The sequence below is a fragment of the Pan paniscus genome, chromosome 3 (assembly GCF_029289425.2).
Source record: "Pan paniscus chromosome 3, NHGRI_mPanPan1-v2.0_pri, whole genome shotgun sequence".
NCBI classification, from domain to species: Eukaryota; Metazoa; Chordata; class Mammalia; order Primates; family Hominidae; genus Pan; species Pan paniscus.
The window spans coordinates 51984561-51999901 of record NC_073252.2 but is presented as its reverse complement, the minus strand read 5'-3'; the positions used below and the strand labels follow the sequence as shown (position 1 = coordinate 51999901).

At 36.3% G+C, this 15341-nt stretch overlaps 1 protein-coding gene across 2 annotated transcripts in view; it reads left to right on the top strand.

Annotated features, from left to right (window-relative positions):
• Positions 1-15341, top strand: part of FRAS1 (Fraser extracellular matrix complex subunit 1) — a 490598-nt gene that overhangs the window by 8976 nt on the left and 466281 nt on the right. For both annotated transcript variants that reach the window (XM_008957670.5, XM_003832280.6), the window contains exon 2: positions 1531-1562. In XM_008957670.5, the coding sequence (XP_008955918.2) occupies positions 1531-1562 (32 nt within the window). The remainder of the gene's footprint in view (positions 1-1530; positions 1563-15341) is intronic.

Below are 15341 nucleotides of genomic sequence, written 5' to 3'. Positions count from 1 at the left end.
AATTATCCTATGTCTGCAGAGGAAGAAATGCAAACCATTAAGAGTTGGAAATGTCATTAGGAGAAAGGCACAAGGGTATCATAAATTTATAATTTTTGCTTATACATATGCCTTATACTTAGCTAATGTGATGCATTCATATTCTGGGTGAATTATATTAAAACACCAATAAAATTGTTGTATACCAAAAAAAAAAAAAGAATATCAGGGACATAAAAATTATTTCAATAAATTTGCCCACAGAGATCTTCGATTCAAACCTAAGTGTAAATAGTCATCTCAGTTTTTTTAAAGATTGTTCTTAATTCCATTACTGGAGGAGAAGGTAGACCAATTCTTTCCTGAGAAGTTAATATTATTGGAACTTCATAAATGATCCATTAGAGGTAAGCACTGTGGTAAAATAATGTCCTTCTCTCTTTAGAAACCAACTGTGGAGCATTGTTAAGATATGCTTCACCTTGGTGTGTATATACTGTTCAAATGTGTTTTGCAGACTCAGTTTCTGAGAGAGTAGGTGATAGCACACTGCCCATCTCTTTCTAAGTTAAATCAAGACCTGTTGGGCAGCTCAAAAATTGGTTGGGAATGTGTCTATTTTTTTTTAAGTTTTCAGTTTTATAGTATATATATATATATATATACACACACACACTAAATACTACATATGCTATTTATACTATATATTATATATATACTATATATAGTATATAGTGGGTATATATGTATATATATGTGTATATATGTGTATATACTATATGTACAATATATGGTATATAGTATACAGTGGGTATACATGTATATATATGTATATACTATATATGTAATAGTATATATGTAATGGTATATATAGTGTATATATTCTCTATATAGTACACACACACATATATATAATGTAGTGGGATAAATACAACATTTCAACATCCTTAGAAAGGAACTACACAAGAATAAATTCACAAATGGAGGATGTAGGCACAAAATGCTAGGAGCTCAGAGGAGCATAATCTGGTGGGCAGAAGTTTCACAAAGGAGATGGGATCAAGTTCAAAGGGCTTGACTAGACAAAGTACATCTCCTGTAGAAAATGAAAATGAGCAAAGGCATTGAGACATGTAAATGTATTACAGGATTCTAAGTTGGCCTCTTGGGTTGGACTGGAGGCTTAGTGTAAGCAAACAGTGGCAGGGAAGCCTGGATAAGTAAATGGGACTGGATTATGGAGCCTTTGCTGACTTATCACCAAGAAAAATATTTACTGTATTTATAGCATGTCGTTATAAACACATTTATCTTAAAATTCAAGTCATAAGTTTTAATGATGCTTTTCCTCATGTGTGTCCAAGGAATGTTGTTTTGGTATATGGGGTTATTTCCCCAGGGGAAGAATGCTGAAGCTTTTAAGATTTTGGAAGGAGCTCATTTTCCTGATTATGATGCATGTAGATGCAGTTTTAGCAGCAAGCTTGCTGGGGCAGTGCCTATTGGTTTATTATGCATCCCTTTTAATTCTTGTTTTGTTTTTCCCCACAGGTGCTTGTGTCTATCAGGGTTCCTTGTTGGCGGTAGGTCATTCTTTACATACTTGGTTTCTCTCATTTGAATGTAAAATGCTTGATTGAAGTTCCTGAGTGAGTGAGTTGACCCTATCATTGTAGAATATGTTTATTTTTCTTCACAGTTTGACGATTAGCCCTCATTCAGGCACAATGATGCTCAATTATTTAATACCTTTTCCAGAGTGAATTAGTTCCATTCAGATACTCAGGTATTGGAAGAGAAATTCAAACACTCAACACACAATTTACATTCTGTGGCTGTTCTTTGTGTTCTTTTAATCAGAGAGAAAATTAGATCCCATCCTTTTGTCAGATACAAACTGAAACACAATTTTTTAACTTCTGCTTGCATTTGCTTCCCACTTTGAACCCTTCTCCAAAAAAAGTATGATTATTAAATTAAGTAGACTAGGAAGGATTTCTGTTGTTACTTTGAATTATAAACTTAAGTTTTGGTGAACAGCAAAGAAATTAACATTTATTTCTGAACTCTTGCCATATAGGGTAAAATTGATTTTGAATTTAATGTCAGAATGACTTGGGGGAAAGGCTGATGTAAGTCTCATGCATTTCTTTTCATTACTAATGCACTATGGTGCATAACAGTGTGTTAAAGCCTTATTGAAAAGACTATCTACACTCCATCAACTCTAATAAATGGTGTGACAAATCATTCTTCACCATGTTTTTATTTTGGTTTAATAAATGCTATAATAAAACTGAACTGAGATGGTTGGAAAGAATTTGCTCATTTACATCACAACCTGCTATTGACATGTGTGATATCGATAAGTCATCCTGGATTATCCCTGTGGTATTGAAATAGCTGAGGAATATCTGAAGTATCTTAGAGTCTAGATAACTGTAGATATTCACCATAATATCCTTGAATCTGCACTTTATATACTGTAGTTACTGCTCGAGAAGTTTATTTTTTAAATATTTTTCTATCAAAAATTAGGAAAAAGCCATTTTTATTGTATTTGTCATTCCATATCCTGCCCTGTTTATTCTTTAATATATTTTAGGAATCATTTGCTCTAAAATATATTATCACTTTTGGGGAGCTACAGTAGATATTTAGACAAGTCAGTTATCCATGCTAATAAAAGAGAATTATTTATTGTGTAGAGTACTTCATAACTTTTCCATATATTTTCATAAGTATTCATATGTCTGATACTTATAATAGACCAATGAAATAGGCAGGCCATGTATTATTCCATACTCTTTCCCCTTTTAATGGAAAGGATGAGAGAGAGAGATGAAGAGATTTGCTAGAGGTAATTCACCATTAGTGGTGGACCAGAACAAGACATCCTGTCTTCTTCTGTTGTTCTGCCTATATGTGAAAAAAAGTGGCTAGACCATCTTCTATATTTAACTTTGCTATGTGTTATTATACATTTGAATATGAAAGGATCAAGTAATTGGAGAGGTCAGTTTGATCAAGTTAAAAGGAGAAACAGCCCAGCCAACTTGAATTTATTGGATGACCTTGCTTCCCTCTGTACTGTGCCCTAGCTGATCCCAGGGCTCATGGCTGCTCAAGATTAGTGGGCTGCGCCCTCCCACACCAGCATGCTCCTCATTCCTCCAGGTGACTTCTTTGCTTACCAAGGCTCTGCTACATTTGTTTCTTTTTCTTTTTTTTCTTTCTTTTATTATTATTATTATTATTATTATTATTTTGTAAGATAGGGTTTTGCTCTGTCACCCAGGCTGGAGTGCAGGGATCTTGGCTCACTGCAACCTCTGCCTCTAGGGTTCAAGTGATTCTCCTGCTTCAGCCTCCCAAGTAGATGGGACTACAGCTGCACACCACCACACCCAGCCAATTTTTTTTTTTTTTTTGTATTTTTAGTAGAGACGGGGTTTTGGCATGTTGGCAGGCTGGTCTTGAATTCCTGATCCCAAAGTGCTGGGATTACAGGCATAAGCCACTGAGCCTGGCCTGCTACATTTGTTTCTGAACCTCTTCAAGCCTGAGATACTTGTTATTGTAGTTATGCAATTCAGTCTGAGAGACAATATATTTATTACAATAATAAAATTATTAAACAAATATTTATTGAATGACAATTAGAGACCTGCTATTCTATGCACTGGAATGCATCTGTGAACAAACAGATGAAAATGCCTGCCTTCATAGAGCTTGAATTCTAATAAGTAAAATATATAGAATGTCAGATAGGTGGGCTATGGGGAAAAATATTGTGGAGGTGGAACGGATAGAAAAGGCTCAATAGGGGATGAAGGTGGCTACTTTAGATAGGGTGATAGGGAAGGCTTCACTGAGAAGGTGACATTTGATCAAAGACATACTGAAAGAGGTAATTATAAGGAGCTAGCCTGGTGGATACCCAAGGGGAGAGAATTCCAGAGATAGGGAGCAGAAATGTAAAGTCTGAAGCAAGAGCTCCTATGAGCATTTGAGGCAGTGAATGGAGGATGGCAAGAGATAGGTCAGGGAGGATGGCAGGGGTCAGAGCATGCTGAGCCTTGTGCAGACTTTAGCTTGTCCTTTCAGGAAGGTGGATGAGCCATTGGAGGTGCCAGAGAGGAGGAATGGCAACACTGGACTTATCATCTAATTAAACTGCTGAAATGAGAGTGTGCTTGTTTCCAGGGAAACTATATTAAATACTTTAAAAAGACTCCATAGAGGTGAGTCACTAAAAAATTTCTGTCAAATTAAGTGTAGGAAAAACAGTTGTACAAGATTGAGAAAATATTTCAAAATCTAGAGAGATTCTGCATTCGGGTTTATTTGTAACCACTTTAAGTTCTCTTTCCATTTTAAGGACAATGAAACTGGAAATGGTAGATGATGCATTGTGGACTTGGTTTATTATCTACATCATTCACTGCTGCTCTCTCTCCACATGCCCTAGTGTTAAAGAAAAGCATTGTGTCTACATCAGTGAAATTGGAGAGTGAATGTATGTTCATGTATTTTGAATTGAAGAGTTCAAGAACATTACTATATGATTCTAGGATTCTCTAATTATACAACTTTTTGGGTGACAAAGGCTTCTAGTGTAAGAGGCGTCATTTTCAAGAGCTGGCTCTGAGAATAGTGATTGGTGTCCCTGTTCCAAACTTTGTAATTTTACCCACATGCTCACTGTTTTAGAGGTAGAAGTGACTTGAGAAATCTCTTAGTCCTGACTGTCCATTTTATGGATGAGGAAACTGGGGCAGGGATGTTAAATTCTTTAGGTTTGTTCATCTCCCAGGTGAGTAACCAGAAGTAGGTTATTCTGGTTGAAAATGGCAAAGCCTCAGCTTCACCCAGAGTTCATAAAGCATATCAAGCAAATGAGAGCATGGATTTAGGCACTTGCTGCTAGTATTACGCTAACTCTCAGCCTGTCTTGTGAGGATTCCTCTCACTGATTCCTTTCAATCTCTTCACTCATTGCTTAGGAAGCTGCCAGATACAGTGGAACAGTCATGGCCCTGGCGGTCAGACACACCTGGTTTTGACCCTTCCTCTTCTGTTACAAACCAGCTCTGTGACATAGGGCAAGTTACATCATCTCTGGAACCTCTTATTGCCCCTGATGTGAAATGAGGACAAAGAAAGCCTCTCCTGAGGGTTGTTGCAAAGACGATAATATGGGAAAGACACCCAGGTGCAATGCATGGCATGTGCTTTTCTGCCATAACACAATTTCTCCTTAGCAACCAAGAAGAACAAGAGGAAGGGCCAGTTGTTAAGCACCTACTATATATTTAATACTCAACAAACCCAGGAAATAGTTTTTTTTTTAAAATTTACTTTACAGATAAGGAAGTTGAGGCTCAGGAAGTAGTCAATTGTCCAAAGTTACATAGTAAGTCCTAGCGGAAAAGAGAGTTCAAACCTGGTTCTTATTCTTAAGTCATTTGATCATGCATTCTATTTCTCACAACCAAGTCAGTCCACTTGTTGTCTCTGAACACAACTAGCTTACTTCACCACCTTCGGTCCCATATGCCCACCCCCTCCCTGCCACAACTGCCATGCAGTTGTCTCTGCCAGTCTCTGTCCCTGACCTCCTGCTAAAGCCAGCTGTCCCTGGCTAACCCCTTCCCATTTAACTGAGGCTGTCCTGCACTGGTGTGCACCAAATTCACTATGTGATGCAAAACATGTTTAGACAGGCATGTCATCTTAAAAAACATACAATGTACAGTGTATTATGTACTATATATGTTTATATATGTGTATATATGTATATAAGTGTGTATATATATACATCTCCCCCCACTTTGTATTGTGTTGTGTTTCCCCAATTTTTGACAGCTGTTTGGACTTGCAGTGACATCCTGGGTGATTAAGTCCCAAGCATGTGTAGCCATCTCTAAATTATGGACTGATTTCAGCTCTCTCCCTTCTCTTTTCTTTAACAATCTTCTGTAACTTTCTCTTCTTTTTATTCCTAGAGTAAGAAATGACCAGAAGGGACTAAAAATAACTTGAAAAACACTGAATAATCTATTTTGGGGTGTGTTTCTTACTCCATAATACCCATGCACCCCTGGGCTCACAAGACTTTCTCTAAAGTCAGCCCTTGTGGAAGACAGCGTGACTCTGTTAAATCAGGAATCCATCAGAGGGAAACTACCTAGGTAATAGGTTTAACTGTGATGTCCAGTGTGAGGAGGAAAATTAATTTTTTATTTCAAAGTTTTCACACACCTTCTGTTCTTTTCCAACTATATCAAGTATTGAAAAAACTCTCCTTTTGCATTACCACAAGCAAACACATATCCTTTTGAAAGTTCTTCCTGGGATCGATGACTTGACTCTTCACTTCAATTTTTCTGTCTGTGAAATGGAGATGAACTATTTACTTCTCAGGACTGTTGTGAAGCTTAAAGGAGATGAACATGAAGCAACTCGTCCAGTGCTGTGACTTACAGTGCTCAATAAAGGTTGGCTGCTATTATTGTTGTTCTATAGCAGTGACGACTGGCAAGGTTGGATAAATGACTCTTCTTCCCTAGATCAAAAGTGTTAAGTGTTGGGATTTTCCTACTTGGGATACTTTTGCTGAGAAATGCTGACAAAGTGAATCACAAGGCACTAACTCTTAGCAAATTTGAAAGAATATTTTTCAAGGATAATTAAAAAATGTGGAATGTTGACTATATATAACACTGCAGGAAAATCCAGGCTTTGGAGTTTGAATCTTGGCACCACTACATACATGCTGTGTGGTCTCAGATATAATACTTTATACAGCCAGATGTCACTTTCATTATCTACTTAATTGGGATTATATTTCTCCTAGGTTTGATGTGACAGTTAACTGAGAACATACTTGTGAAAGAACCCAGAACTGTCCCTGCAAGGAACACGTACTCACATCATTCAGGTGGTAACAAGATGTCGGAGTAGAAATGAGTGAGTTATAGAGTCCAGGGTCTTGGTTCAGGTTCTGGCCCTGTAATTACTAGCTGTATAGCTTGGAGTAAGTCACTTGAATGAAATGAGGTCTCAGTTTCTAAATTAGTAAATTAAGAGAGTTAGGTTAGCTTCTCTCCAAGATTCCTTAGCACAGTATCGTGTAGTAGAGCTTTCTGTGATGATGGGAATGTTCCATAGCTGTGCTGTCCAGTGTGGTAGCTACGAGCCACATGTGGTTATTGAGTACTTGAAGTGTGGCTGACGATACTGAGGAACTGAATTTTAAATTTCATTTAATGTCAATGAATTAAATTTTAAATTTGAGTAGCCACATATAGATAGTGGCTACTATATTGGACAGTGCAACATTAGAGTTTTAAAATTCTTAATGTACTCTAGTACTTAAAATACAGCCTCATGAATGGTTCTCACCCTGGGTGGAAGCTTACTGGAGTACTTTTAGCAGTTGTGAGAAAAGTAATACAAAGTTTGTTATAGTACCTAAGTTTGCTGTTTTTGTTTGTTTATATAATTTGAACAGTTTTGAAGTCAACACAGTTACAACACTACTCTCTCCATATTGCTAAATATGTTTTCTTTTTTGTTGTCGTGGTTTTTTTTTTAAACCAAGCAATTGTTATGGATCAATGCTTTCTTGAATAAAAGAAAAGGAGTAAAATTACAGTTAATTGTACATATTCCATTAAAAATTTTATAAATTTTTTAACTCATGGGAGTGTTATCCATCATTTATATTAGAGCAGAAAAAGATTTGAGAACTTCTGGTCTAATCTGTAGACCTTGTATATTAGGGCTAAGGAGGTTTAAGGGAGACCATTAGAGCTCTTCAATGTTAGAGTCTTTTTAAAAATTGGTGTGCTATAGTGTTACTTTTTAAAACTTGAAACAGTTAACACACAAGAGATAGCCCTGTAGAAATGAAAATGTCTCAGAACTGCTTTGTCCTTGTATTCATCAACGTGCTCAAGAGATTTTGTGGAGAAGAGAAATGAAAATTTGGTAGCTTTCCCTATTCAGTGTTTGAAATCACCACAAACAATTAGTGAATGGTGGCTAGTGGCTGCTGTTGAAACATCTTGAACTTCTCCAGCAGTGGGGAGAATACTTGGTGTCCTGAGGATGCACTCACTGGGGAAGCAATACAATCAGCCATTCCTTAATTTCCCTAAAGGTATTGGGTAATTTCTTAATACCCTTGTATTGAATATTGTAGGATATCATCATTTTAAGTTATAGTTTAGCAAAAATTCATCATTTTTTATGCCTCTGGTCTTTATTTTAAAATACGGAGTAATATGCTTTTAAATGGGGGATGCCACTCTTTATTAAAATGTACTTATTTTGTGATAAAAACTTACTTTTTTGCAACACATCCTTACTGTGCTAGGTGTTGTCATAAATTTAGCAAGGTAATGAGCTCCTTTAACTAGAGATATTCAAGTTGAGACAAGACAAACAGAATCGGGATGAGTTAGCAGTGGCAGGCTTTTCTGATTTGGGTTCTCACCTGTGGATAGAAGGTTAGAGCTGTGTGTTTCCGCCTAAGGAAAGAAGCCCTTACAGAAGGTGAAAAAAATCTCCTGGCACTAGAGTGTGCAGTGAAGGGTTTCTCCCCATTTAGTTCCTCAAAGGGAGTAACTTTGTACCTTTAAGTGTCAGGTAGTGAGAATTGGGCTCTAGCTGTCTCTGAGAATTTTTTTGTCCTTGCTGGGTTTTTATAAATTGTCCATCATAATTAGATGTGCTGATTTCCTATTTGGGAATTTATATGTTCTTAGAATAATTGTATGAGAGGAATAATACAAGAGATTTTGTACTTTTATTGATGAATAATCCATATGCATTTTTATTCTTATTCATATTCGTGTGGTAGGAACAGATGTTTTAAGTTAACAAACACATTTCTTATGCTTTGTTTTGAATTTAGAAGATGCAGTTGAGCTTGGCAGCCATATTAATTTGCTCGAACTATGCTACGTTTTATCATATATCTCAATTTTCTGGTCACACCATACACTTCCCTCACTTTTTCTTAAGTTTGTGACATTTTCACACCAAATTGTCTTACAACTTGATATTTTTATTTATTCTATTTCTCTGTTTATAACTACAAAGTACATACATATGTTTATTTTCTATGTGATACATTTATATATGCATGTGTATATATGTGTAAATCCCCATAATAGAACTCTCACTCATTTATGACACCTTATGGTATTATCATGTTATAGTTAATTACTTTTAGAAGTTCTCTGCTTACCAAGGGAAAGATAATATATAAATATCAAATGACAATTGAGTTAAGCCAGCTTATGTTTTTCTGAAATTTCAATTACAAATGTCTGAAGAAAAGTTGACTTTGAAAATTTTATGTGGATGACATTTTGCTTCTGTGACACTTAAACATAAAATTGGCACAAAATAAAATTTTAAAAAATAACTGAGCAGTTTTATGTAAAAGAGGCATATAGCTTCTGGTGTCCCAGCTAAGTTCTTTTAGCAATGATTTCTTAGGTTCCCAGAGTTTATAAGCTAAATGAAAGGAAGAAGGAGAGGGACAAGCTTTCACAGGAAGAAATGGTTTATTGTTAGTACCCAGGAGGCTCTTGAGTTTGGGTCGTGACCTGTGAGTTCTTTCCTGACAGCTCCCAAGATTGGATATTTATTAAATTTATGTCATTTCTTTCCTCCAAAGGGAAATTGAATTGGTGGGGGTGGGATCAGGGAGGGGAGGGTGTCTGCATTAGAGAGCAGATTTCATTGCTCTTTGTATCTTCCATTCTTGAAATGGTTCAGTAATAGTGAGCAGGAGGGAATTATTAACAGAAATAGACACTCATTCTTTGGTGTTCTTACTGTATTGAGTTTCCCTATAATCTAGAATAAACTTGATCTAAGAGATGAGAATTCAGGAACAGAAGAAATATGAAATTATTGGCTAAAAAGAAGCCTTTCCCTCTTATATTTGCTGTAGATATGTGTAGTAGTAGTGATCCAACTGGATTCCAAAGACATTTATTGATCAAATTCTGTGTTAGACCCTGTGATTGGATCTATGGAGAATACCAAGATTAATAAGATATTAGTTGAAACCCAGGAACACCCTGCTTAGCCAGTAGTCCCTTTTTCCCTTTTCTGTGTTGGCAGAGTCCTGATTTTGTTGCAGTTTCCCACCCTTTCCTAGTTGTGAGCGAATCAGGAAATTTATATCCCTTTGCCAGGGATTGGTTTAGGACTGAGTGTGACTTGTGGCCAATGAGATATGTGTGGAACTGCTAATATTGTTGGGTGTTTGAAAGGACCCCATAAATAGCACCTTCCTTCCCTCAGTTCTGAACAAGTTGAGAAATAAAACAAAGAATAAATACAGAAGTCAAAATATCATCCTTTTATCTTTTAACCGATAAGCTAAGTTGGAGGATATAGCTTCAGTTCTCTTAGCCAACGGGGTTGCTGGTTCTGACCTCAGAATTGGGAAGAGTTAGGCATTCACAGACAGAGACTTGCTGAGGCAGCTTTCCCATGCAGAAGGGCTGATAAGGCAAGAACTCCTGTTTCGTATGCTCTTGGTTGACAGGCTTGCTCCCTGGAAGAGGAAAGAAGACAGAACTGAGTTAAACATGCCTAGTTGCTCTTTTAAATTTACCAGTTAGATAAATCATGCCACCATCCTGGGGATAAGAAAGGCCTGGAGTTATGTGTTGATATCCCTGCACCTCAAGGGTGGGAAAGAAGAATTCTCCATTAATAGAAGATTTTGAAGCTTAGTCTTTAAGCTTTGGGACATGAAAACATGATCTCTGGAGGTGCTGCAACCATTAGAATACCTAGCTGACACACAGAAGTTGATAGGGGAGAAAGATGGGAGACTTTGATTCCTTGAGGAGTTGGTTATTTGATCTGCTGACTTAACCAGCACAGGAACTGACCTTCCTGGGGAATTATTGTATGAGCTCAAAAGTTCCCTCATTGTTAAAGCCAATATAAATTGAATTTTATGTTACCGCAGCCAGCAGCAGTCGACCCAATACCCTATAATCAGATATTGAACTCAGTACAAAGCAGTTTGGGATAAGTGTCAGTAGGTAGAAGGGCAGCACCATGGTGAAGGGGCAGAGCTCCAGATTCTTGGATTTAAGTCTGAGCTCTTCACTACTGTGTGACTCTGGGCAAGTTACTTACCTTGTCTTTAAAATAGAGATAATAGTTGTGCCTATATTACAGAGCTGCTGCAAAGATAAATGAGTAACATGTGAAAGTACTTGGGATATAGTAAATAGATGCTCACAATTGAGAATACTCTTATTCCAGAGGAAATCGTTTTTGATCTTGGCCTTGAAATATGGGCCAGTTTAGAATGGGGAGAGATGAGAGAAAGGCTCTTAGGATATAGGATCAGTATAAGTAAACGCATTAAGTGGCAAAGGGAGTCCAGTTTGAAGCGAGAGAAGTGATGTAACACTGAGAAGGGATTTTAAAACTCCAGATCACATAGGGCCTGGAATAAGGCATTTGAATTACATTCTGTAGGCAGTGGGGATGCTTTGAAATGGAAATCATTTGCTCTTGGATTCAGAGTCTGTCAGTACAAACTGATTAGTATATTGTTGGAGATGAGATATCGGAGCACCATCCTCTGTTGTGTTCCTTCTCCTTTTTTTCATCCATGTCCAGATGCAGTTTCTCTGTAGAGCTTTGGAGGGGGTGTGGGTGGCTCCATGTAAGTGATCATCTTCTTGAAAAAGAGAGATCAATTTGCAGACATATTCCAACAGTGAGTCAGTACTAAGTTCATTATTAGTTCAGCAAAAGTGGGTTCATGTGGCATTATATCAAGTAGAACTCCCTGTTAATAGACATTAACCCACTCCTTTGATATTGATGTTCATAATGATCCTCCCCACCATCCCGAGGTGGTGATGTAATCTTTTTTCTTCCTCTTTATTCTGGTGAGCACTTCTCACAATTTGCCAAGATTAAATTATGCTCCAGTTAGTAATAGGAAAAAGTACATTTAGTTGTATTAAAATTTTTTGTTAAAATGGAAGCCTGATTATTTTGTATATACTACCCTAAGTGTTGGAAATTATAGTTTTTCTCTCATGCGGTACAACAGAAATATATTATTGTTTGCTTCTAGGATTTTATCAGCTGTATCAATTCCTACATCTAAAATATATTTTTTAAAAGAAAGATTAAGTGTGGTCAGATACTTTAAGGAATAATAGAACTTCTTGAGAAACATGGACTGCTAGAAAAGATTCTTCATAGCCTGAGGACTTCCAGGAGAAGAGAGGAAAATTTTATAGGAATAAGATAACTCAAGTGCATAGGAAAAGGAGGGAAACTCATGTTAAATGGCTGCTTTGGTTGCCACTTTAGAGGAATCAAACTGTTGAAGAGAAATAAGTATCCTTTTATATTTCTTACTCTGTTCATTTATGATTAGGATGAAAAATTCTCAATAACACCAGTCAGGAGATTAATATAAAGTATAATAAAAGAAATACTGTGAGCATCAAGGCATGTGTATTCCTGTAAGCTGTTTTTATGCGAACTTATTAAGGTCAAGGATGCTTACTCAGTAAGAGAGACTGTATCTTTAAAACTATGAACTTGGCCTTGCATGGTGCCTCACACCTATAATGCCAGCATTTTGGAAGGATGAGGCAGGAGGATCGCTTGAGCCCAGATGTTCAAGACCAACTTGGTTAACATAGCAAGATTCCATCTCCAGACACACAGAAACACACACACACACACACACACACACACACACACACACGTTAGCCGAGTGTGGTGGCATGTGCCTATCCTCCCAGTTACTTGGGCGGCTGAGGAGGGAGGATCGCTTGATCCCAGGAAGTCAAGGCTTCAGTGAGCCATGATCATACCACTGCACTCCAGCCTGGGTGACAGACGGAGACCCTGTCTCAAAAAACAAAACTAAAACCAAACAACTAAGAATTCAATTTTTTTGTTTTGTAGATAAATTATCATTATTTTAAATTTTATTTGTATACATTCACAGGGTGCAAATATAATTTTAGTTGCATGGATGTATTGCATAGTAGTGAAGTCAGGGCTTTTAGTGTATTTATCACCAGAATAATGTGCATTGTACCTATTAAGTACTTTCTCATCATCCACCCGCCTCCTATCCCCACACCCTTCCGAGTGTCCATTGTCTATCATCCTACACTCTACATCCATGTGTACACATTATTTAGCTCCCACTTATAAATGAGGACGTGTGATATTTGTCTGTCTGTGTCTCAGTTGTTTCACTTATAAACAGAAAGCAATTAAAAAGGGTAAACAGTAGTGTTTTTCAAAAACCAAACCACAAAACACAGAAACACAGTATCATTCCAACTTTTGAGGAGGAAGAACTTTCTTTCTTGTTTTTTTCTAAGATAAAATGGCCATGTTGCTTTATTTATTATATTGAAAGCAATACAGCCTTGTTCTAAAAAAAAACAGCAAATATAAAAGATAGAGAGAATGGGAAGAAAACTCCATGAATCCAAGTAATTCCACAAACAAAAATAATTAATACTAAATATTAGATGAGTTTATTGCAGAACTTTTCCTATGTGTGTATTTAACAAAAATGGACACTGCAATATGCACACTGTTTGGCTAGCTATTTTTTAACTTAATACTGTATAATAGATATCTTTCTATGTCAATACACAGTTCTATACTATTATTCATTATGGATAGACTATAAGTTATTTTACACATTCCTGTTTATTGGTATTCATATTAATTCGATATTTTGGTGTTGTAAGCAACACTGTGATGAATGTTCTTGCGCACTCTTCAATTATTTCCTTTGGGCACATTCCTTAGCAATGCAACTTTTGAGTCATGTGGTATACATTTTTAAAAAGCATGTTTGTCTATACATTTAATACATATTACCACATTGCCCTTTGGGGAAGTCATACCAATTTACACTGCCATTAGTTAGTATATTCTCTGACTATAAGGTAAGGATAAAACCTTGGTAAGAATAAAACCAACATTTAGTTTGAGAATGATTAATTTTTAAAAGTTGATGGAATAGAAGATGGTATTAACAAATTTGATGATATTTAAAAATATCTAATAGTGTAAAACTAAAAAGAAAAAATAAAGTACAGGTTTTCAAAGATTTAGTGTTATAAAGAATTACATAGTAGAACTTATAAAGAATTCATTCAATAATAATTAAGAACAAAAAAATTTAAAAATGTAAATCTAACCAAAAATAATTCATGTAAGTATTTAAGAAACCACCAAATGTTAGGAATTAAAGTGGCTGAGAATAAGAATAGAGAGTTTACATAAGAGAAAATACAAGTGGCAAACAAATATATTAAGAAGAATTGTTGTTAATAACCAGGTAAAAACTAAATCAGTAATGGGATATAAGCTTATACCTGTTTAAAAATTTTAAATTATTAAACTGAGCTTTGATGAGACTTCTGGGAATTTGCCCTAAGAAATCAATTTAGAAGAAAGAAAAGTTATTTGTAAAGAAGTTGCTTTCTGGCATTATGTATGTTATAAAATAAGAAGTTACCTAAATGTCTCTATTAGAGAAGTGGTTAAGTAAATCATCGTAGATTAACTTGACATAGAACATTATGTAGCCATTAAGATAATAGATAAGAAGAGCATGTGGCCATGAAGGCACATTTCTGAGGTAATGTTAAGTGAAAGGCGGAGTACTCAATGCAAATCTTGTGATTAAAACTAATTTTAAAAATGTGTCTTTCTGTGATTGGGGTCTCATAAGGGGGAAAAACCCCATTTTTTTGTCAACGAGAGAGAGAGCTTGTAAGTAGAGGGTAAGGAATCAGTGGAGAGAAAGGACAGAAGTTGAAAGAGTGAAGAAAAAATGGCTGAAGAAAACCAAGAATGGACCAGATAGATGGGGTGGAATCAAACCACAAGTGGCAGGGACAACTTAGACAAGGTTCTTTCTCAAAGATAGGAGCAAAGTAAGATAAAGTCTATGAAAATTATATTATTTAGGACTCTTAATGCAAGTAATGGAAACTCAACTCAAAGTAGCTTAAGCAAAGTCTGTAATGTTTTGCTCCCTCAACTGGAAGTCCAAGGGGATAAAATTAGCTTGAGACTGAGGTATATATGTGTTCACATGATGTCAACATGTGTTTTTCATGCTATCTCTCTTGGCTACACTTTCTTCTGGGTTGGCAGCCTCCTTGTGATGGCAGCATTGATTTATACAGTTCAAATGGCTAATATTCCAAGAGAAAAGTGAGTCACCTTCAGAGATGCTATCTCCGGCAAAAGTTCCAGAAAACACTCTGATTGTTCTGGCTCAAGTCAAGGATTATACCCCGAGG